Source organism: Haematobia irritans, chromosome 2 (assembly GCF_050003625.1).
Source record: "Haematobia irritans isolate KBUSLIRL chromosome 2, ASM5000362v1, whole genome shotgun sequence".
Lineage (NCBI taxonomy): Eukaryota > Metazoa > Arthropoda > Insecta > Diptera > Muscidae > Haematobia > Haematobia irritans.
The window spans coordinates 71,414,788-71,440,980 of NC_134398.1; the positions used below are offsets into that span (position 1 = coordinate 71,414,788).

Here is a 26,193-nt window from a genome sequence, read left to right on the forward strand (position 1 = left end):
ACGGATGTTAACGATTTCAGCAACCGTTGCACTGCATTTCCACTGCATGTGATGCGAATTCAATGATTTGGATGTGAATTAAGAAATTTTGTTATATTTTGACAAATAAATAATTTTTAAATTTTTTTATGATTTTCATTGCATTCTAACGACATCAAATATGTTCAAAAATGCCATTTTGCTAGAATGGATTTAGCATTTTTTCGGCAAAATTTAAATAAATTGTACCATTTTATTAATACTCAGCAAAAACTCTCATTACCCGGTAATCTTGTAGGTAAACCTGTTAAAAATTAATAATCACTTATTAATTGGCATCGTTACGGATTACATTTACATACGCATGTCCTAGGAGGAAAGTAATTCTCCCCAGGCATACCTTTGGCCATGAAATAAGTAGTGCTTTTAAAGCATATAATCACCTAATAAAGGGTGGTTAAATTGTAAGGGCCGATGTTGAATGTGAACCACACCTAAACGCCAAGTTTTTTTTCCGAATTTTATTTGACATTTCTCTATTTCAGACTTACTCAATTTGAACCATGGAGAGATACACAATCCAACAACGTGTTAAATGGTTCCAAGAAATGGCAACAGTGGATGATCAATTTTCGAAGAAAATCATCTTCAGTGATGAGGCACATTTTCACCTCAGTGAATTCGTCAATAAACAGAATTGCCGCATTTGGGCGAATGAGAATCCAAGAGTGATTGTCGAAAAACGAATGCACCCACAAAGAGTGACTGTTTGTGCGGTTTATGGGCTGGCGGCATCATCGGGCCGTTTTTTTTTCCAAAATGAGGCCGGCCAAGCAGTTACTGTGAATGGTGTTCGCTATCGTGAGATGATAACGCACTTTTTATGGCCCGAATTGGAAGATATGGATGTGGACGATGGCTCTTTTGCGCAACAAATTCAATGGCCGTGTCATCTCACGTAATGGCGATGTCAATTGGCCGCCAAGATCATGTGATTTGACACCGTTGGACTTTTTTCTTTGGGGTTATATGAAGGTGCGCCACCGAGGTCGTGGCGCCCATTTGGCCGATATTTTGTTCCATACATAATTGAGTAATACCAATATATCATAATAAAATAAAATTACAATAATTTCCTAAATAGTTTGTGTTTTATTCAAAATCTTGTAATCACTTATTCGTAGATATGTATACCAAAGTTTGCAAAATAGCCACTTATTGTATCAGGCAACCAAATCTAGCCGATTACAAAATATGGCGAGTAATGCTGTAATATGAACATTACTTGAATAGAAACGAATATTGTAGAAATAAACAAAAATGTAACAAATCGTCTAAATAAGATTACACGCAAATTAATTTTACATTTAAAATAAGGAGTTGTTGTTTAAGAGAGTCTGATGCGTGAATTGCGTTATAATATACCTAATAGCCCATTCACATTATGTTCAAAATCTACTAAAAGTGGATTTTATATATCCCTTTTTATAAGCCATCTTGTGAAGTCGATTTTGAAAGTATAATGTGAATGAGTTATAATAGCATTTATTTAAAACATAATATGGTAATGTAATCAATTTAAAACACTTTTAACCTATTTGAAACAAAAAAAAATAATTTCCCATTAAAAATTATGAAAAAAGCGAGTTATAAAAAATTGAATCTAATGAACTTCCTGTGTAGTTAAAATAAAGAACATCTTTGGGAGCACATTTTTGGAAATGCATTTAAAGTTGTGCCTTTAGAAGAACTTCCAATTTTTTTTTTGCTGGGTATATAATGGGCGCAGCATAAATCAATAAAAGCACCCCCGAGTTATTGGGCCTCGCCAGCACATCCGCAAAACAAGTAGCTAAACCAAGCACATCAGCCAAACGCCTACTCCTATAGGAGAAAAACATTTTTAATGAATACCATAACATTTTAAATTGTGACAATGGTCACAATGGTCATTCAAACAAAATTCTTTGTATCAATATAATAACATTTTAGATGAGGACAATTATATTTTTCTTAGAACCATGTTCACTGAGCCAACATGGTTGCAGGTTAAAATGTTACATGGTCGCCGCAAAAATAGCTCCTATCATATTATTTTGCTCTTCGAATATGATTGTGACAATCATGTTTCTTCTCTGCGTGTATCCACCCAAAATCTGGAGATATCAATTAGGGACTTAAGTCTTTAACAATTGATTCCCAAAAAACGCAGCTAACAAATTTATCCAGGCAAATCGAGATCAAATTATGATTTTAAACAAAACTTGTCTTATAACGGAACTGGAAAAATGCCGATTTGATTTTAGACATTTTGCGTTTTGCTGATGGCTTTTGTTCTCCAGTTTTTTTAGTATTTAAAGAGTTAATTTTTATTCCATAAAATTCTTATAAATCCTTATAAACAAGTAGAACTTAACTTATGTAATCAATGTAAAAATCTCCCAAACTTTTGTCGCATATATACCACGATCTCCTGTCATAACATAAATAAAATAAAAACTTATCTTCAGTCAAATCGTCTCAAAAAATGTGGAGTCCAAAAAAAAGAGACAAAATAATGTAACTAAAAAGTAATTATACTACAACTGAACAAAAAACTAGGTCTTAAACTAAGATATTTACAATATATAGAAAATCCACCTACTTGGCCCGAGCTACTGAGATGTCAATTAGACCGTGTCATCAATATCATATGTACCATATCTCCTATGGTAAAACAGTAGCAGTCCTCCTTCGTCCAAATCAAGAAGTTCCGCTTGTGACAAATGGATACAACTCCACCACCATACCGTTTGGCAATAAAATGACTCCGACTTATGCACCAATTACAAAGCATCCTCCTGTCACACTAATCAATCGCCAATAGGAAAAATACACTCATAGAAAAAAGTCTGCTAAAAACAGCAGTCGATGTCTGCTGTTATATTTTTGTACTTCAGGGCCAAATGAACAACAATTTATAAAATTTTTAGGTTATAAATTTTCCCCCAAAGCATATTTAAGAACCAAAAGTAGTTTTTGGTATATTTTTGCACTGTAATATACTTGCAAGCTCCTAAATACGATCAGCAAAAAAAATATTCAGATTTTTTTTTCAAATACTATAGATATTCATAAAATATTGGTTTAATTATGTTAGGATAGCTCTTAAGTTGACATTTTTATTTGTTTTAGACAAAATAAAACATGTTTTAGTGTAATCGAGCTTCAAAAATAGCAGAAAATGTTTGCTATTTCAGCAAACAGTGACTGCTGTCCCTTTTTCAGCAGACTTTCTGCTGTTTTAGCAGACTTTTCTGCTTTCCCTACTAACAAATTTCTTTGGGTGTAGATACGTTTGGCCTTCGCCAAGACATGATCTAAATGTCTGCAAAATGGAAAACTTCTATCGAAGACTACGACAAGGTACTTCAGCGAATCCGCGGCCACAACGGTCATCGCAGTATCAGCGATCGAACTGCTGGGCGAAATTCGCCTAATTCGGAAAAACTGAGCTAGTCTGTCCAGTAATGACGACCACTGAACACTTTCCAATGTTTAGTTTCTCCTTAAGACCACGCTGAACAATAGTGGTCCAGAAATGTAGCCATGACATCATCAGCATTAGTAACAAGCCTCTAGCCGCCAATAGCAGAATAACCATCTTTCGTACTCTCATATACGTTGCCAAAAAAATGCCTCCAACTTTATTTATTTATTTATTTATTTACTTTCTTAATCCAGAAGCCTCATTCGGCCAAATTGATTACATAGCATACAAAACATGGACTTACAAATATCCTAATTTCTATTAAAATATAATTCAAATTCTATTTAATTACATTTTATGTCTTAAATATATATACATATATTTTTAAATAAACTTAAATATGAACACGAACATGATATTAAAGTATTATTAAATAATGATTAGCACGCGAGATTCAGAAATAGGGCTAGAGATAAGAGTTTATAAGTTCTTTGAATTTACTACATGACCACGAAAACTCTCTGTGTTCATAATTTATACGGTTGTTCCAGATTCGTATAGCTCGAATTTGGAACGAACGTTGCATAGCTAGAGTGCGAAATGATGGAACAATCAAAGAGCGTGTCCTCTGTGAGCTGCCGAATTCAAAATAGGACACTAAGTACTGAGGTCTTCTAAACTTCATTATTCTATAAAAAAGCAGTATTGTCCTAAGATCAATGAAATTCTCAAATGTATTACCCAAAAACTCAATTAAAAATGGCGAAATATGTGTAAAAATCCCTAGATTATAGACATATCTAACGATGCGATTCATACAAGTTCTTAGTCGAGTAAGATTAGTCAAATTCGTACCCGAGTATACTTCAATGCCATATGTTATATGCGACAACAAGAGTGATTTAGCAATATGTTTCCTTACGCTCAAAGGAAGAAAAGCACCTGTATTATATACCTTACGCAGTAGAAACGTGACTTTTGCCGTAACCATGCCAATATGTTGGTCAAAGTTAAGTTTCTCGTCAATTACAAATCCCAAGACCTTAATAGAGGTAACATTCTGGATGGCAATGCTGTTGACAGTGAAATTTATTTGCCTATCCCGGCCGGTGTTAAATGTTATACATTTCGACTTCGTAGAGTTCAACGTTATAAAATTTCGGTTGCACCATCCTCCTATTATATCCAATTCGGTATTAACGTTACCATTGAAATTAAACCCTGGAGCTGTTCTGTCATTTGCAATCAACTGCAGATCGTCTGCATACAGGTGAGGTTCCATAAAGTGAATATTTTCAAAAATATCATTCATGTATATAGAAAATAGCAGAGGTCCAAGAATGGAACTCTGCGCAACTCCTCTATGTACTCTTCGTGTAGAAGAAGAACTATTATTGTTCCAAATATATTGAGTTCTCCCAGTAAGAAAGGATTCAATCAGCCGACATGCTCCGTAAGAAAACTTGTACCTCGAAAACAACTTGTTCAGTAGCACCTCATGACTAATTGAGTCGAAAGCTCTACTAAAATCTAAGCTAATCAATGCAACACGTCTCCCTTCATCCATATTCTTCCTTATACTATCAACGGTATTCACCATCATCGTGGTCGTACTGTGGCCTTTGTGAATCGAACTACTCAGTTGAGGACTGCGAAATTGGTTCCAAGCTCCATTTGATTTTGGGGACACTTCTTCGCAGTGTCGGGGACTACGGCTGTCCCGAGCGACAAAACATTGTATTGCTCGAGACTACTGCCATATCGTTGCTACCATTAACATTAGCATTATAATGGAGGTTGCTGGCTAAATAATTGCCTTATCATTGCAGCTAAACGCTTGTATCTCGTTCCTTAGCCGGCTGTTTTCTTCGACTAGTTTTGCAATAGTGTTGTTCAGCTTACTTTTTGTGGCGTTGAGCTCATCAAGTAGAAGTTGGAGTCGCAGATCTTCATACGGCGGCTTCCTTCTTCTTTTTCTGCTTGCTTAATGATGACCGTATCCGATAGTTGGCTATTAGACTGGTCACCAGCCATTGTCTCCTTAACAGTGTCCATATTTCTGCTAATTACCACACCACCGGGTCTATGAAAGCCGTCCACTGTGACTAATTGATGTTATCCTGGTCTCTATCAAATAGTCCCTGATCATTCAGAGATAGGAGAACAATCGGAAATATGAAGCTAATAACATTCGCATTAATATTATTCGAGAGACAAAGAGACCTATACGGTATACGACTGGTTTCATCAGCTAGTGAAAGGCGTAGTGACTTCTGTTTTGATATTCACGGTCAAGTGTATGCGCAGATGACGAGAGGGTCAATGAATATCGGCCTCAATGGTGGTATTATGTCAGCAGTTCCTTGCTAATGAAAAAAGCGGCCGGGGTGTCCCTTGCACCCTCTATGGGGTTAATCAAACTCGAGAAGATGGATGCGAAATTGACTTTGCAACAAGAGAAGCTATAGTGACTGACTTTGCGATTAGGAAAGAGGATCAAAGCACGTGGGATTACCTGGTCCTATTGTCAATCAATGCCCCAACATCGGCTATTTTCCGTCTAGGAGGAAGGAGGCAGTGGTGGCACCGATTTTAAAGCCAGGAAAAGATCCGACTGAGTCGAAGTCATATAGGATGATCTCACTGATTTCAAATATGATATCGCTAATTGAGATGATGGTGATGGCGGACAAGGTGCCAAAGGTTTTCTTGAATCACGGCTCTACGCTGGCGGTTAGCATTGACTTTGAGAAGGCTGGAGTCGTATGGATTTGACCCATACCTGACGATTTGGTGAGGAACCATTTGAGTGGTGGGAGTTTTTCTGTTCGTGTTCAGGATTGAGGGTCGCCCCCCGCAAAATTTTTGCTGGAGTGCTCGGTTCCTGGGTCGACGATCCATAATCAGTATCCCGTGAATATTCCCAAGCCCCCGGAGGATATCTTGTTGATGTCATATGCCGATGTTAATTTCGTTGGACGCCAGGAATGCTAGGGCGGGGACGGCACGGACACAGTTGGATGGGTATTTGGCTACGCTCTATCCATATTTCGTGGAATGGAGGCTGTGATTGAATGTGCTGAAATGTATTTAGGCACATAATTTCCGGGCAAGGGAGATGATTTATATAGGAATACGAATCGTTTTTTTTCCTACTCTTGTATGATATCCTCCTCCCAGATGCTTAGGCATTGCGATATAGGTTGCCCTCAAATGAGGGGTTGAATGACAGGAACGGCGCACTTAGGATTGACGCCTTCATGGTAATGTCGACCATTGTAAGACTTAGGGGGATTCCGACACATCCTAATGGATTGGTGAGGGGATGCTGCGTTACCAGGAACTACTACAGACGGGTGGTCATCTTACGTCTATATGATTTCTTTACGTTGACGACGCCGAGGTTTGGCTTATATTCTCATAAAGGAGGTTTGGATCATTTGACACCATATGTCGCTTCTATACCTTTTCTTTCCTTCCTTGTATATGTGCTATATTCTTACTATTTTCCTCTTTTGTAAATATACAACATACCTTTCCCTGTCCTTAGTTTGAAGAATATGTTATTTTATTTTGTTTTCTTTAATATAAATATATTACATAAGTTTTTATTTTAATTTTTTTTTTGAGATAAACATGGGATGTTTCCAATTTTCATACTTTCTTAAGGGGAGAATTTATAATTATACCCTTCACCACTACTGTGGTACAGGGTATAATAAGTTTGTGCATTTGTATGTAACGCCAAGAAGGAAAAGTCTGAGACCCATCGTTTAGTATACCGATCGTCTTAGAATTAAATTCTGAGTCGATTTAGCGATGTCCGTCTGTCTGTCTGTCTGTCTGTCTGTTGATGTATTTTTGTGTGCAAAGTACAGCTCGCAGTTTTAGTCAGATTTTCCTAAAATTTGGTATAGGGTCCTGTTTCGGCTCAAAGACGATCCCTATTGATTTTGGAAAAAATCGGTTCAGATTTAGATATAGCTGCGATATATATTTTTCACCGATCTGGTCATAGTTGGCGTGTATATCAACCGATCTTCCTCAAATTCCGTACATCCGAATATTTTATGAGTCTCGAAAAACTTGCAAAATATCATCCAAATCGGTTCAGATTTAGATATAGCTCCCATATATAGCTTTCGCCCGATTTACACTCAAATGACCACAGAGGCCAATTTTTGCTCCGATTTCGTTGAAATTTTGCACAGGGAGTAGAATTAGCATTGTAGCTATGTGTGCCAAATTTGGTTGAAATCGGTTGAGATTTAGATATAGCGCCCATATATAGCTTTCGCCCGATTTACACTCATATGACCACAGTGGCCAATCTTTTACTCCGATTTAATTGAAATTTTGCACAGGGAGTAGAATTAGCATTGTAGCTATGCGTGCCAAATTTGGTTGAAATCGGTTCAGATTTAGATATATCTCCCATATATAGCTTTCGCCCGATTTACACTCATATGACCACAGAGGCTAATTTTCTGCTCCGATTTAGTTGAAATTTTGCACAGGGAGTAGAATTAGCATTGTTGCTATGCGTGTCAAATTAGGTTGAAATCGGTTCAGATTTAGATATAGCTCCCATATATATGTTTTTCTGATTTGGACAAAAATTGTCAAAATACCAACATTTTCCTTGTAAAATCGCCACTGCTTAGACGAAAAGTTGTAAAAATGACTCTAATTTTCCTAAACTTCTAATACATATATATCGAGCAATAAATCATAAATAAACTTTTGCGAAGTTTCCTTAAAATTGCTTCAGATTTCAATGTTTCCCATATTTTTTTTACTAACATTGTGTTCCACCGTTAGCCGACTTAAATTTTGAGTCTATAGATTTTGTAGAAGTCAAATTCTGTCTAGATCGAGTGATATTTAAATGTATGTATTTGGGACAAACCTTTATATATAGCCCCCAACACATTTAACGGATGTGATATGAAAATTTAGATATACAAAGTGGTGCAGGGTATAATATAGTCGGCCCCGCCCGAATTTAGACTTTCCTCACTTGTATTTTATTTAATTTTGAAAAGAGGAAAAATTTCCGTACACTGAAAAGAAATTTTATGCACTTAGAGAAAAAAAATTCTCAATATTTAAATTCAGAGACTTTAGCATTGGCACTTGTGTGAAAAATAAACACTAGCTTTTTGTGCTGCTTTATCTCTGGCTTCTGGAAAATTTTCACTATTTTTTTACACAAACGCTTTTAACACTGTTCATAGTAAAATGCAAACAATAATACACCCTCAAAAAAAATCGCTTCTTTAACATATGTTCCAAACATATTTTGCAGGAAGCACATATATTATTGGATACTGCCGAAATATTTATATGTTTGTTTTATGTGAACATATTATATGTTTGGAAGCATTTTGAGCCCAAAAATATTATATGCTTGGAAGAATTTTCACCAAAGAAGATTGTGATCATTCCCTCACATAATTTTCACTTCCACGAAATTTTTAGTTCTTGGCACCTTTTTCTGTAATACAAATAATGTTGAAGAAATTATTCAATTTTATAATTTTTTTTTTTAATTTTACCTTTCGCCTGGGCGGAGAATCGAACCGAGGCCCATACAGTTTGTAAGCCAACACACTATCCACTGGGCTACGTAGTATTTATAGTCACCAGTAGACAATTATCGTTACAAGTTACATTTATATAGCATACTTTGCAGCGCCCACGAGCCCATGCAAACATAATATTATTTAAAAGAAACATACATTTGTTGGCCACGTGGAGCAGTGGTTAGCATGTCTGCCTTGCATGCAAAGGGTCGTGGGTTCAATTCCTGCTCCGACCGAACCAATTTTTTTTTTTGCAATTTAGACATTTATACTGTATTAAAATTTTATAATGAAACTTCGAGATGTGGGTTATTAAAAATTTACAGTCCCCACATACATAAAATTCTCCTCTCAAGGCGAAAACACATGCTGTTTTTTTTTTCAAATCTCTATGCTCTTGGTTCCGAATGTCTATTCTCTTTACTCCGAATACTCATTCTAATATTCAAATTAAATAATATTTAGACTTAAGCATATACAATTTTTGGCCTTATCATAAAGCAGTTTTCCGAAACAACATACAACCGTTTCACAGAAATTGTAAACATATATATGTTTGCTCGAAATTTGTAAATTTATATATGTTTACATTCACACATATTATTTTTATGAAACATTCATACCCCAAACATAATATATTTTAACATATTAACATATGTGTCCCAAACATTTAGTGTTAGTTTAGGAAAATTACATGTTGGCACTTAAATATATTGTGTTTAAAAATTGTGCACGAAACACATTTTGTTTATATCGGAACATATGAAAAACATATTTTTCTAACAGTGTAGAAATCAATCTATGCAACAAGTAAAATTTACGCATTGTAGAAATTTTGAACACAATATAAGTAAGATTCGCTCATTAAAATGTACTAGAAATGTCTACTTAATTTGTATAAATATTTGTTTTTCTTATATAGTTTATTTCAATAAAGAAAACAAAAATTAATTAAAATAAAGAAATCTTTCAAACATTTGACAAAATTGAACTAAAATGAATTAACTTTCATGAACTAAAATAATACAATATTGAAATATTCGTTTATTTTTTTCTGAGGGTGTGTACTCCATTTGTATAAAACCTTTTTTCTCATTTTTAGTTCATAGTATAAGACTGCTTTCAACTAACGGAAGTTTGTTTAAACAACTATATTGATTGCGTTCCCTTTTCAGCATACAAAAACTGCTGTTTAGGCTATTGTGTTGGTTGTACATTCAAAATAATTAAATTAGGGAAAGGTTTCTTACATATATATATAAAGGGTGATTTGTTAAGAGCTTGATAACTTTTTTTTTTTAAAAACGCATAAAATTTGCAAAATCTCATCGGTTCTTTATTTGAAACGTTAGATTGGTCCATGACATTTACTTTTTGAAGATAATTTCATTTAAATGTTGACCGCGGCTGCGCCTTAGGTGGTCCATTCGGAAAGTCCAATTTTGGGCAACTTTTTCGAGCATTTCGGCCGGAATAGCCCGAATTTCTTCGGAAATGTTGTATTCCAAAGCTGGAATAGTTGCTGGCTTATTTCTGTAGACTTTAGACTTGACGTAGCCCCACAAAAAATAGTCTAAAGGCGTCAAATCGCATGATCTTGGAGGCCAACTTACCGGTCCATTTCTTGAGATGAATTGTTCTCCGAAGTTTTCCCTCAAAATGGCCATAGAATCGCGAGCTGTGTGGCATGTAGCGCCATCTTGTTGAAACCACATGTCAACCAAGTTCAGTTCTTCCATTTTTGGCAACAAAAAGTTTGTTAGCATCGAACGATAACGATCGCCATTCACCGCAACGTTGCGTCCAACAGCATCTTTGAAAAAATACGGTCCAATGATTCCACCAGCGTACAAACCACACCAAACAGTGCATTTTCTTGAACGGCTTCTGGTTGCTCTTCACTCCAAATGCGGCAATTTTGCTTATTTACGTAGCCATTCAACCAGAAATGAGCCTCATCGCTGAACAAAATTTGTCGATAAAAAAGCGGATTTTCTGCCAACTTTTCTAGGGCCCATTCACTGAAAATTCGACGTTGTGGCAGATCGTTCGGCTTCAGTTCTTGCACGAGCTGTATTTTATACGGTTTTACACCAAGATCTTTGCGTAAAATCTTCCATGTGGTCGAATAACACAAACCCAATTGCTGCGAACGGCGACGAATCGACATTTCACGGTCTTCAGCAACACTCTCAGAAACAGACGCAATATTCTCTTCTGTACGCACTGTACGCATTCGTGTGGTTGGTTTAATGTCCAATAAAGTAAACTGAGTGCGAAACTTGGTCACAATCGCATTAATTGTTTGCTCACTTGGTCGATTATGTAGACCATAAATCGGACGTAAAGCGCGAAACACATTTCGAACCGAACACTGATTTTGGTAATAAAATTCAATGATTTGCAAGCGTTGCTCGTTAGTAAGTCTATTCATGATGAAATGTCAAAGCATACTGAGCATCTTTCTCTTTGACACCATGTCTGAAATCCCACGTGATCTGTCAAATACTAATGCATGAAAATCCTAACCTCAAAAGAATCACCCTTTATATATATATATATATATATATATATATATATATATATATATATATATATATATATATATATATATATATATATATATATATATATATATATATATATATATATATATATATATATATATATATATATATATATATATATATATTTTTTTTTTTTTTTTTTGAACTAAAATAATGTTCAATTGGTTATAGAGATTTTAGTTTAGACTTTTTCTGAACGACTACGTATTGATAAGCACGAAACCTTTATCGCTCAAACGAACTTAAATTATGACTTACTTGGAAATATAAACAGCCAATACATAAATGTAATTACAGTAGCGACAACCAAGACCGACCAATACGATGCCCAATAGAATTTCAAAAGTTTGGTGCTGTTACCTAAAAGAAAAAGTCACAATAGAATTTCGGAAAGGAATTTTAAATCAGGATTATTTTTACCGAAAAAATTTGGTTTGATATGATAAATAGTAACCAATAGAGCTGAGAATAAACTAATGTACATGCACAACAGGAATCCCCAATTGGTTAGATAAATGAACCATTTGCCTTCGGAATGGTGTTGTATCAAACTTCCCAGGACGCCAACACAAAAGCAAATGGCCAAACCCCAGCGATAGAGTAGCCACAAATAGGATTTTTGTGACGTTTGCCACTGAATGGGAAAAGAAAACACTAGAATAAGTTGGTCTAACTTGAATTCGTTTTTTACAGATGGGCATAGAGCTCACCTGAGACTTTACAAAGTCATCTACTGGTTGATGTGATAGACCAAATTTTTCCTTTTGAAATTCTTTGCCTATGGGATGAAATATTCGATGACAAATCCCAGGTTTATTCATCTGAAAGAATAATAAAAATACGTTTATTATCAGTTAATTTTGGTATACAATGGGTAATGGATATCATAAACTCAGAAAATTCGGCAATTTTTTCTTATAGAAAATTATTGTATATAAGAAAAAAGATTCATATAAGAAATAATTTTCTTATGTATATTTATATAATATATATATAATATATTTCTTAGCAAGATATTTGCAATAAAATCTAATTCTGTTGGGTGTGACGAATTTGATACAAAGTTCCTCAAGATACACCCAGAAAAAAGTGTCTTCGAAACTAAAGGAAAAAATGTTCATCAATTTAGTTTAGCTATTTCATTTCCACTCAGTTAATATTTTGTGTGAAATAATAAAATTTACTTGTTTCAGTAAAAAAAAATCCTAAACTGAAAGCAGTTCGGAATTGTTCATAACTAGAATAGAGCATGGAATTTTACTAATACTGTTTTCTTCGCTGGGTATAAGAATTTACTATTGAAAAAGAAAATTTTATTCACTGATAACAAAGCATTCGTAAAAATAAACAAAAACCGAACTAAAACCAAGTTTCCTCAAATTTAGTAAAATTTCTTATAAAACGATAATACTGACTTCCTTTATTATAGAAAGCTTATCATACATACGAATAACACTCGGCATAGAAAAATATTTTAGTTCATTCGTACTAAGAAGTATTCAATCCTTTCAAAACTTTAGGAAACACACTTGTTAGAATATAGGAAAATTTCCTAAATTTCTTTTATCTACCTGTAATCGATACCTGTCTTTGATGTAATCGATATGTTTGCGCGTGGGTTGTTTTTTTAGTTGAAATCGCGTTTTTATGGTATACGGAGAGATTGTTAAAAAATAATATAGTAAAATAATATTATAAAAAACAAATAAAATATATAAAATATTTGTTATTTTAAATTAGTGAGAAAAATGTTCGTTTTTTTGAAAATTGGTTTATAAAAAAGAAAACACCAGCAGAATAACAACCCCTTCATTCTTCAATTATCAGGTAATATTCAGTGACGCTAACCTTTTGTGAAAAAAATGGTTTTGGATTTTTTGTTTATGTTTGTAGGTATTGAAATTGTAAAAGGTGGACAAAATTGCTAGGATCAAATTATTCAAAGTGAAAGGTACTACAAGAAGAAAAAATGTGTTTTAATATTTCAAGGCCAGTCGATGCTGTTGATTCTAAAATTTAATATATTTAAAGTACCTATTACATATGGGCACTTCTAGTTTTAACCGCTGAACCTTCTCGATTATTTTTCTTCGCTGAACCAACCAGATTGTTCCAAAAACATTAGCAGACTGCTTAAGTTAACGTTTTCCAGATCCGCCAGTAATCTGAAGCTATATGCTCCTAAAAGTTGCTTGCGCTTTACACAAAATGCAGGACACTCACACAAGAGGTGTTTAATTGATTCTTTTTCCTCCGCATCATGACAGCTCATACAATAGTCATTATACTTCGCGCCAATAGTTTTTGCAAAATCGCCTATCAGGCAGCGACCCGTTATAGCAGATATCAGGAGTGATATCTGACGTCTCGAGAACATTAGCATATCTAGTGTGCGGTTTAAGTTGAAATGGGGCCATATTTGCTTGGTGTCGTTACTACCCTTGCAATTCTCCCATCGAACATTTGCCATCATAACAGCCTTCTCATGCAGTATGAGCTTGCAGGTAGCTAGGGGCATACCAACAAATTCTAGTTCCCCTGGAATATGTAAGGTAGTCCCTAGCCTTGCCAACTCATCAGCTTCGCAGTTCCCCATATTAGGTGAATATTGTACTGCTCAGCCATCTCATTGAGAGATTTGCGGCAGTCGATGGCCGTTTTCGAGTTGAGGAACACAGAGTCCAAGGATTTTATTGCAGGTTGACTGTCTGAGTATATATTAATGCCCACATTTTTTTGGAACATTACTTCTCAGCCAATTCGCCACCTCTCTTATTGCTAATATTTCAGCCTGAAAAACACTACAGTGATTAAGTAATGTTTTCGCTATTCGAAGTTTTAGAATATACTCCGAAACCCACTTGTCCATTCAATTTGGAGCCATCAGTGTAGAAATCTATATATCGTTTATTCCCCGGGGCCTGTGTGCACCACGTCTCACTGTTGGGAATTAGAGTTTCAAACTTTTTTTCGAAAACTGGTCTCGCCAAAGTGTAATCCACTATATTAGGCACATCTGGCATTATTTTGAGGACCGAACTGTGGCCGTACCTTTTTTCCGACCACAGCGATAGATCGCGCAACCGAAGAGCCGACGTTGCAGCTGACTGTTTGGCCAAAATGTCCAAAGGCAATAGATTCAGCATGACATTAAGGGAATTTGTTCCTGCCTTACTGAGTGCGCCTGAGATACACAAACAAGCCATATGCTGAACTTTGCCTAAACTTGTCGGCTGCTGAAGTACCGGCCACCAGAAAACAACATAATATAGCATTATAGTTCTAACTACTGCCGTGTATAGCCAATGCACAATTTTCGGGTTTAGTCCCCACTTTTTTCCTATTGCCTTTTCGTACAAAGTACAAAGCTACGGTGGCTTTTCAATAATAAGCAGCGTTGCCAGAATTGTTTCACCAAAAACCGCTAGATTTCCCAAAAAAATAGCTAAAAAATGTTTAAAAGAAGCTAGAAAAAAAGCTAAATTTTGTTGTAAAAAAAGCTTTATTTCATTAAAATGCATATTATTTTAATTGTATTCATTTTTTTAATTCTACTTCTGTGATACTATAACAATATCTAAGCCATATGAGTTCTGTTTGCGTACTCCATAAATTTTGGTTACAATCACAAATTTTTACTGGAAGTCCTTCGTTTACATTTCCCAGTAAAAACTTGCAATTATCGGCTGGTTAATCATCAACAAATCCAATGTCCGATATATTGCACAATGTCACATAGAAGTGCATAAGAAAATATCAATATATTTCGTTTTAATTGGTTTAAAACCGCTGAATTAGTGATAAATTCGTGAACGTGTACACTTCTAATTTTATCCAAGAGAATAAAACCCATTCATACTGTCTTGCAAATTTATACTGAATAACTTTTATTGGAAAATTACCCAAACAAACCTATTGTTGTCCAATTTTCGTAAATGTAAATCCATTCCATTAATAAATAACAGATTTGTTTTTATCGCGCGTTTAAAAATGTTTTGATCCTATCAATACGATTTTATTTATTGTATTTTTTTGATGTTAAAAAAATAATACCACATTCAAAACTTTATTTCCTTAATTATTTCTTACATACACTGAAAAAAAGCATGTCCGGTTGCAAATATTTTGTACACTAATGATTTTGGTATTGATTCCGAGTCAAATTTGAATTTATATGTTTTTTTCAGCTTTTTCTTCATGAATGAAATGAAATAAAGTGTTGAAAAACATCTTCTATTTTTGAACGTGTTTTGGTTTGTGGTCAAGATACAAAAACTCCACAAATTTAAGGACTATTTAATTAATTTTAAGAATTTTTTAGAATTGACCCTAGCCTTCTTTCATGTAAAGATAACCATTTTTAAGTTGAATCACTTAACTACAAGAACAAAACGACTTTATCGGCTTTTGGACAAGGAAAACAATTTATAGAAGAAAAATTCACAAATGTTATTATAACCATACTTTAAGAACATGAAATCTTTGGCCTCACGATAATATTTTTTCAGTGTACAGAGCAATTCATATCTACTATTTTAGTTTAGTAATATAGCTTAGAAAGGATAAACGAGTCAAATGCTAATATTCCTAATAATTTAGTGACAGTTTATCTAAGGAATCTATATCTGTATCTACTATTAGGTTTAAAGTTTACGAATATGAGGAAAAAGCTTTACAACAAGGTGTATTTGATGCAAAAATGCCCGCATAATGGCTGGAATCATTATTAATGTTTCAATTGAGCTTTGAAATATGTGGAAAACCTTATTCTGACAGCAAAGCTTACATAAAAACGCAGTTTTATCCATATTTCAATAGAAATAAATAAAAAAGCAAAAAATAGCTAAAAGGGTCATGAAAAAATCTAAATGCATTTTTTCCCGCTAAACGACTTCAAAAAAATCCGAATCTTGCAGGAAAATAGCTAAATTGGCCAGGCTGATAATAAGCTTAAAGTTCAGCTTCTTGTCCAAACTAACACCAAGGTATTTTGCACACTAAACAAAGGGAATTTTAATACCCCTAAGGATATGGGCGTAACCGTGGGAGTTTTGTGATCTTTGCAGTACATGACTAGTTCTGTCTTTGCAGCATTTACTTCAAGACCATTCTCTTTCGCCCATTTCTCAGTCATCCGGAGGGCTCTCTGTATAATATCTCTGATTGTGGATGGGAATTTCCCGGACTGCTAGCGCCACATCATCTGCGTATGCCACCACTTTTATCCTTTCTATGGAAACCAGAAGGTTGTTTATAGCAACATTCCAAAGAATTCCTCCTTGGGGAGTGCCTCACATACCTTTGTAGGTTTGTCCTAGTGTGGCTGAAATACGCCTCTTCATTAAAAGTTCGGCTAACAGCCTAAGTATACGTAGGAGTTGTAAGTCCATTTAATATCGAGCTCGGATGGACGTTATTGAATGTCTTTTCGATGTCTAGAAACGCCACGATTGTGTACTCATTGACTTGGTTCAACCGTCTGATTTCCAGGAAAATGAGTGTCCAGTATTACCTCCAGAGTCTCCTTACTGGACGTTGTCCAATTGCCCTTCGATGTTTTAATGAAACCTAGAGCGGAGTTAGTGGATGCTAGTACCATCCGTAATCTGGAAGCCTCGGACGTATTCTCAATACTGCTTCAGTAATCATTCCAAGAGTTATTCTGAGCCTTTCTCAGTTCTCGCTTGTATCCTCTCAGATTCTTCTTGTAAGCGTCCCCAATCCTCAGTTCTCGCTTGTATCGTCTCAGATTCTTCTTGAAGACCTTAGTAATTTGCTCCACTGCGTGTTCCATATCTTGCACAGTGCTCATATTTGTCTCTGGTATTTCCGGTATCATCATATTGAACGATTCCCTATACCTATTCCAATCAGCTTTCCTAACATTTGGAGGAAATATGGTTTTGGTGGTATGAACATCAAATTTGAAACTGATGTAGCGATGATCTGAGAAGCTATGTTCACTTAAAAACTGCCACTCAGATATCATTTCATTCAGGTCTTGCGAGGCCAAGGTGACGTCTAAAGCCAGTTTTTAGTGACGAAGGCTGGGGCATCTCCCTTATTGCAAACTACCAAATTAGTACGCAAAATATGTATTAATGTGACCACTTCCCCATATACTATGATGTGCATTTGCGTCGCATTCCATACTGAGATTTGTCTTTGTTTTCAATGACTCCTCAACTAAGGTGTTAACGGCACATGGAGGCATCTCCCTATCATGTCCCATGTAGACCGAAGATATCCAATATTTGCATTGGGCTATTTCTAAACTGGCAACGACAGTGTCTGCATTGCACATTGAAGGAAGCAGAAACAAGTTAAGCTAATTTTTAGAAATTATACAGGCTCGATTTACATCTTTACTAGTATACTGCAATAGGTTGAACCCTGGAGTACTTAATTCACATATTTTGTTTCTATAAGCATATGGTTCTTGAATAAGAACTATATCTATGTCCCCTTTCATCAGGCCAACTTTTAAAGCAGCACAGGCAGCCTTACAATGGTGAAGATCTACCTGGAGGATCCGTAGGACCATCGAGATTTTCAACAACCGTCACATCAGCCGCTTCAATCGAGTCATCAAGAATGTCCTCTTCACAGATATCGGTGACTCTCCCAATAACCATTGGTTCAACTTTGGTGAGTTTTGAGGCAGTAGAAACCTCCTCTAGCGTACGGTATCTATCCATGGCTGCACCCTCCCTCGACTTCGCAAGAAGATCTGCTTATTTCTGATTCAGACAGAAGTTTGTCCTTCATTTGGATATACTGAAACCAATAACATACACGGCCCTGGGGCTTTGCTAGATGTGGCAAATACTGGGTGTTCAAAATAAACACTGCATGCCGTTTTGGCCCATCCACTTCATCCAAACGGCCAACCATCCAACCAGATGTTGGAAGATCTGGTTTGCATTATTTCAGTCTATTTAAAATAGATTCAGGCTCAGGGGTATTTGCAGGTATCCATGCATGTGCTTTAGGTCTAGCCGGTATGTCTTTCTTCTCGACTAACTCTAGAGCAGTTCCTTCCCAAACTTCACCAATTAGTATCAACACATATTAAATCGTCCTTGATACCAACCAGCCTCTTGGTGTCGAGGATCTGGGGCGGGAAACTGTTCCAGCACCTGTGAGTAGACGCCAGACAAAGCATTCTCAATTTCCCCCCACTTGTGCTTTGGGACAATACCGTCCACTGCTCCCCTAATAACAATCGCCATCACAACCTGTCGATCCGTCTACAAGTCGACTAATTGGTCCTAACTCTTGGTCATTGCCCAAATTTGTAACTTCAGTCGATACCCGTCCACTGGGCCCTGAAGTTAGCAACCCAGTGGATGACTTTGAATTTCGCGCATGGTGGCTTAATTTCCCACCACATTTGAAATTCGACAAGGGACCTCCTTTTTATAGCCGTGTCCAAACGGCGTTCCACAATGCAGTGAAACCCCCTTAAAGAAGCTTTGAAACCCTCAGAAATGTCACCAGCATTACTGAGGTGGGATAATCCACCGCCGAAAAACATTTTGGTGTTCGGTCGAAGCAGGAAACGAACCCACGATCTTGTGTATGCAAGGCGGACATTCTAACCATAGCACCACCGGATTACGATGAAATAATCCGCTATTAAAAAAACACGTCCGTTCAGTTCGACGTATAAAAATAAAAGTGTAACCACTTGGAAGGAAAATATAAGTTAATTTTAGATTTTTTTTTTAAATTACTCTATAGTGTCAAGTGATAAAGAATTAAAAAAAGACACAAACAAGTGAAAAAAAAAATATACAAACAAACTGCTGTTTTGCCTACGGCTTTTTGACTACAGACAATTGGTGTTTTGCCAACGGCTTTTGTTCTATTAAGACACTAACTTGAAATAATACGTAAATCCCTGAGTTTGAAACAAATTAATCTGAATTCCAGTTTAGTTTCAGTTTCAAAAATAGCTATTTTATTTCCTTAATCTTACATACTAAAACAAAATGTAGCTTACTTTTAAATTCCTACACGGTTGAAAAAGACTGTTTTTCATATGTTTGGCTATAAACATTATATGTTTGGAACACAAATTTTTAAACACAATATTTTTGAGTGCAAGCATATAATGTTCATAAACTAGCATAACATGTTTGGGACATATATGTTAATATGTTAGAACATATTATGTTTGGGACATAAAATGTTTGTAAATATAATATGCTTGAATGCAAACATATATTAATTTAGAAATAGCCTATAAACATATATGTGTTTAGTAGCTTGGAGCGCTATTTAACAGGGAGCGATATTGAATTAAGTTGGTGGTTGTTGCTTGTTATTACAAAATTAACATTTTATTTTTCCTTGGGCAATTGATCAGCTACTTCTTTGATCCTTACGAACTGTGTGGTCCGCTGTTCGAATCCCCGTCCGGCAAAAGGTAAAATTAAAATAAAAAAATCATACAATTGAATAATTTCTTCTACAATGTTTGTATTACAGAAAAAGGTGCTAAGAACTAAAAAATCTCGTGGAAGTGCGAAAGATGTGGGGGAATATACAATTGGGCAGAAACAAAATTTTGAGCATTCAGGTCGAAAACCTATGTTGTCAGCACCTATATTACCTGTTTATTTTCATAATTCATTATGATTGTAAATATATAAATAAATAAATAAAATTTTGAGAATTTTTTTTAAGCATATAATAATTTTGGGTGAAAAATGCTTCCAAACATATTATATGTTCATATAATAACATATTGTTGTTTTGGAAGACAACATTATTGAATTTGGATGCAAAAATACTAAATGTTTGGAACTTAGACTACCCAAACATATATAGTTTAGACCAATATGCTTTCAAACATATTATATATTGGAAGAGATCAAACATATAAATGTTTGGGCAATACCCAAAAATGTATATGCTTGAAGCAAAATATGTTTGGGAGTATCTGTTACAGAAGCGATTTTTTGTGAGCGTGTACATAACCATATACAGTACTCTACTAGTTCCTGTATGTTCCACACCTACTTAAATTCTAATTCAGCATTATGGCTGATATTTCCGCTTCTGACAATTAACTACTTCGATACAAAAAGGGCTCCTCCAAAAATAAGGAAAAATAAAAGAAGGGCAACTACAATCTTCAGTTGTTATGAACTAAATGAATAAATAAAAACTTAAAATTAAAACTATTTACAATATTTACAAGGAATACAATTGTATATTCACTATATACGCTTACACACTGTCCGTCGAATCCAACGTACCATCCCTCCTATGATAAAACAGCAGGGTCTCACCATCATACAATCTGCCCCTGTCACCCAACCTGAGAAGCGCCGCTTGTGGCAGGTACCTCCTGCCCAACAGCGTCTCGACGTCATCCACACAGGTCAAGTCCGAATCGAGTCTATTGTCAACGTCCCACACCCACGCAAAACTCTGACCACAAAACGATCAAACTTTGGAAAAGCCGCAGAATCGTACACTTCCCTATTAGACGGATACCTGACAGAACCATCCTCCATCACCCTACTCCGAAGCCCCAGGCACGACCTCAGAACCCTCCTCTCCCACAGCCTAATCCTCTGCATAGCTGCTGACGAAATGCCCGCTCACACTGCAAAGGAATAAGCCGTGGTAGGCCTGACTACCTGACGGTAGATGAGCAACCTAACCTCCCTGGACAAGCCACCCCTCATGCGAAACTGAGGTTATACCCGAAGTACACCCTCAATAGAATTCTTGATTCTTTTCCTATAGTATGTCACAATAGACTTATCGTGGTCATCCGATAAATATCTTGTTACCTCTCTTTCCCTCCTTCCTTCTATCTTCTCCTCTTTTGTACATACAACTTTCACTACTGTCCTGAATTAAAATTATGTTGTTTCATTTTTGTTAATAGGGAAGCAGTGGACGGTATTGTCCCAAAGCACAAGTGGGGGAAATTGAGAATGCTTTGTCTGGCGTCTACTTATAGGTGCTGGAAAAGTTTCCCGGCTCAGATCCTCGATACCAAGAGGCTGGTTGGTATCAAGGACGATTTAAGCTAGTCGCATTTGAGGACCAGAGGTCTATAGAATGTTTTAAAGCTGCGTTGATACTAATTGGTGAAGTTTGAAAATGAGCTGCTCTAGAGTTAGTCGAGAGAAAGACGTACCGGCTAGACCTTGAGCACATGCGTGGATACCTGTAAATACTCCTGAACTCGAAACTATTTAAATAGACCGAAACAATGCAATCCAGATTTCCCAATATCTGGTTGGAAGGTTCGCCGTTTGGATGAAGTGGATGGACCAAGACAGCATGCAGTGTTTATTTTGAACACCCAGGTTTTGCCACATCTAGTAAAGCCCCAGGGCCGTGTATGTTATTGGTTTCATTATATCCAAATGAAGGACAAACCTCTGTCTGAATCAGAAATAAGCACATGTTCTTGCGAAGTCGAGGGAGGGTGCAGACATGGATAGACACCGTATGCCAGAGGAGGTTTCTACTGCCTCAAAACTCACCAAAGTTGAACCAATGGTTATTGCGAGAGTCACCGAGATCTGTGAAGAGGACATTCTTGATGATGATTGAAGCGGCTGATGATCCTACGGATCCTCCAGGTAGATCTTCACCATTGTAAGGCTGATTGTGTTGCTTTAAAAGTTGTCTTGATGAAAAGGGACATAGATATAGTTCTTATGCAAGCACCATATACTTATAGAAACAAAATATGTGAATTAAGTACTCCGGGGTTCAAACTATTGCAGTATATTGGTAAAGATGTAAATCGAGCCTGTATAATTACTAAAAATGAGCTTAACTTGTTTCTGCTTCCTTCAATATGCAATGTAGACACTGTCGTTGCCAGTTTGCAAATATTGGATATCTTCGGTCTACATGGGACATGAGAGGCAGATGCCTCCATGTGCCGTTAACACCTTAGTTGAGGAGTCATTGAAAACAAAGACAAAACTCATTATGGGATGCGACGCAAATGCACATCATAGTATATGGGGAAGTGGTGACATTCATACAAGAGGAGAATCACTCCTAGAGTTTATAGGTATAGGGAATCGTTCAATATGATGATACCGGAAATACCAGAGACAAATATGAGCACTGTGCAAGATATGGAATACGCAGTGTAGCAAATTACTAAGGTCTTCAAGAAGAATCTGAGAGGATACAAGCAAGAATTGAGGATTGGGGACGCTTACAAGAAGAATCTGAGAGGATACAAGCGAGAACTGAGAAAGGCTCAGAATAACTCTTGGAATGATTACTGCAGCAGTATTGAGAATACGTCCGAGGCTTCCAGATTACGGAAGGTACTAGCATCTACTAACTCCGCTCCAGATTTCATTAAAACATCGGAGGGCAATTGGGCAACGTCCAGTAAGGAGACTCTTGCGGTAATACTGGACACTCATTTTCCTGGAAATAAGACGGTTGAACCAAGTCAATGAATACACAATCGTGGCGTTTCTAGACATCGAATAGGCATTCAATAACGTCCATCCGAGCTCGATATTAAATGGACTTACAACTCCGAATGTTGATCTAGGTATACCTAGGCTGTTAGACGAACTTCTAATGAAGACACGTATTTCAGCCACACTAGGACAAGCCTACAAATGTATGTGAACAGAGGCACTCCTCAAGGAGGATTTTTATCACCTCTTCTTTGGAATGTTGCTATAAACAACCTTCTGGTTTCCATAGGAAGGATAAAAGTGGTGGCATACGCATATGATGTGGCGCTAGCAGTCAGGGAAAATTCCCATCCACAATCAGAGATATTATACAGAGAGCCCTCCGGATGACTGAGAAATGGGCGAAAGAGAATGGTCTTGTAGTAAATCCTGCAAAGTTAGAACTAGTCATATACTGCAAATATCGCAAAACTCCCACGGTTACGCCCATATCCTTTGGGGGGGTATTAAAATACCCTTTGGTGGGTGTGCAAAATACCTTTTCGTTATTTTAGACAGGAAGCTGAACTTTAAGCTTATTATTGAAGAATGGGTGAGAAAAGTCACCGTAGCTTTGTACTTTGTACAAAAAGGCAATAGGAAAAAAGTGGGGATTAAAACCGAAAATTGTGCATTGGCTATACACGGCAGTAGTTAGACCTATAATGCTATATTATGTTGTATTCTGGTGGCCGGTACTTCAGCAGCCGACAAGTTTAGGCAAAGTTCAGCATATGGCTTGTTTGTGTATCTCAGGCGCACTCAGTAAGACAGGAACAAATTCCCTTAATGTCATGCTGAATCTATTGCCTTTGGACATTTTGGCCAAACAGTCAGCTGCAACATCGGCTGTGCGGTTGCGCGAGCTATCGCTGTGGTCGGAAAAAAGGTACGGCCACAGTTCGGTTCTCAAAATAATGCCAGATGTGCCTAATATAGTGGATTACACTTTGGCGAGACCAGTTTTCGACAAAAAGTTTGAAACTCTAATTCCCAACAGTGAGGCGTGGTGCACACAGGCCCCGGGGAATAAACGATATATAGATTTCTACACTGATGGCTCCAAATTGAATGGACAAGTGGGTTTCGGAGTATATTCTAAAACTTCGAATAGCGAAAACATTACATAATCACTGTAGTGTTTTTCAGGCTGAAATATTAGCAATAAGAGATGTGGCGAATTGGCTGAGAAGTAATGTTCCAAAAAATTTTGGCATTAACATATACTCAGACAGTCAACCTGACTATAATACTTGGACTCCGTGTTTCTTAACTCGAAAACGGTCATCAGCTGCCGCAAATCTCTCAATTAGATGGCTGAGCAGCATAATATTCACCTAATATGGGTGCCTGGCCGTAGGAACATACCGGGGAACTGCGAAGCTGATGAGTTGGCAAGGCTACGGACTACCTTACATATTCCAGGGGAACTATAATCTGTTGGTATGCCCCTGGCTACCTGCAAGCTCATATTGCGTGAGAAGGCTGTCACGGATGGCAAATGTTCGATGGGAGAATTGCGACACCAAGCAAATAGGGCCCCATTTAAACCGCACAGTAGATATGATAGTGTTCTCGAGAAGTCAGATATCACTCCTGATATCTGCTATAACGGGTCGCTGTCTGATATGCGATTTTGCAAAAACTATTGGCGCGAAGTATAAGCTGTCACGATGCGGAGGAAAAGTAATCAATTAAATACTTCTTGTGGGATTGTCCTGCATTTTGTGTAAGTCGTAAGTGAATTTTAGATTACTGGCGGACCTTGAAAACGTTAACTTAAGTAGTCTGCTAATGTTTTTGGAACAATCTGGTTGGTTCAAAAGAAGAAAATTATCTAGAAGGTTCACCGGCTAAAACTAGAAGTGTCCATATGTAATAGGTACATTTAGTTAATGTGGTATCACAATGGACTGAATAATCTAAGTGAGCCTGATACTTAATTGGGCTGCCACTTTAACCTAACCTAACCTACACTTTTATTTCGAGTGTGGTCACAAATTATTGTATATCACAAACTAATGTTTTTGTTACTCTTTCTGAAAGATAACATAACTTCCTAAATATTAATGTATGATTGATTATTTATCTTGCTGGGGCTCTGTAGACTCCAAAAAAAGTTTTATTTGGATCAAAGATTTTGACCTTCTATTAAGGATAATGGTATTGATGCGGCCTCTTTAAAATAAAGACATTGTTTAGCGACTTATCTAACATTAAATATAGTATCAATAAAATTAGGATACAGATTTCATTTATCGAATTTTAATTCTCTTTTTGCGATATACTAACAAAATTATTCAAGTACAAACGAATGCCCCAAAAAATCCTAATTTTACCACATACTTTGAACTAAAAAAAGTTTCTTAATTAAAAAACAAAAAAATAATAATAATAAAAATCTTATCTTGAAGCGTTTTTAACTTGAATCTAATTTAAAGACGATTTCTTTAAATCAAAAATAGCCATGCGACTTTAACGGAGTTACGTAAATTTCCAACATACATGTATTAAATTTAATGAAATAAATTTTGGATGCAAAGATTTTAAACTTTTTAGTTAAAATTTCATTATTTTAAATAATTTTTTCCTCAATATATTGTAAATTGCATGTCCTAAAATTTAGGTTCCATAATCTTTCTTATTATGTCAATATTTTTTCAGTAAATACAAGATATACATGTTTTATTCAAAGTATATTTTTATTTGTTTTTTTTACAGTGTAGGCCATTTTCCCATTTTATTGTTAAAAAAAATCAAAAAAACGAATGTATTGACACAAAATTTTAAGTACTTCGAAAATAAGTTTTTTTCCTGAGTCAATCAAGAAATCAATTGATCCAATTAATTTTTTTAAGTGAAATGTCTCCAATAAATCACAAGAAATAATATATATATATATATATATATATATATATATATATATATATATATATATATATATATATATATGTATATATATATATATATATATATATATATATATATATATATATATATATATATATATATATATATATATATATATATATATACTTGATAAAAAAATCAATTGATTTCTTTCGGCATTTTTAATTTTTTAATTCGTTCAGATAAAACTTTAATTGATGTTGATCGAAAAACTCAAT

At 35.9% G+C, this 26,193-nt stretch overlaps 1 protein-coding gene across 1 annotated transcript in view; it reads right to left on the bottom strand.

Annotated features, from left to right (window-relative positions):
• LOC142225484 (protein rolling stone-like) overlaps positions 1–26,193 on the bottom strand; it is a 52,308-nt gene that overhangs the window by 24,097 nt on the left and 2,018 nt on the right. Inside the window, exons 2-4 of the mRNA XM_075295256.1 lie at positions 12,311–12,421; positions 12,021–12,234; positions 11,859–11,960 (exon numbers count right to left, since the gene is read on the bottom strand). Coding sequence (XP_075151371.1) covers positions 11,859–11,960; positions 12,021–12,234; positions 12,311–12,421 — 427 coding nt within the window. The remainder of the gene's footprint in view (positions 1–11,858; positions 11,961–12,020; positions 12,235–12,310; positions 12,422–26,193) is intronic.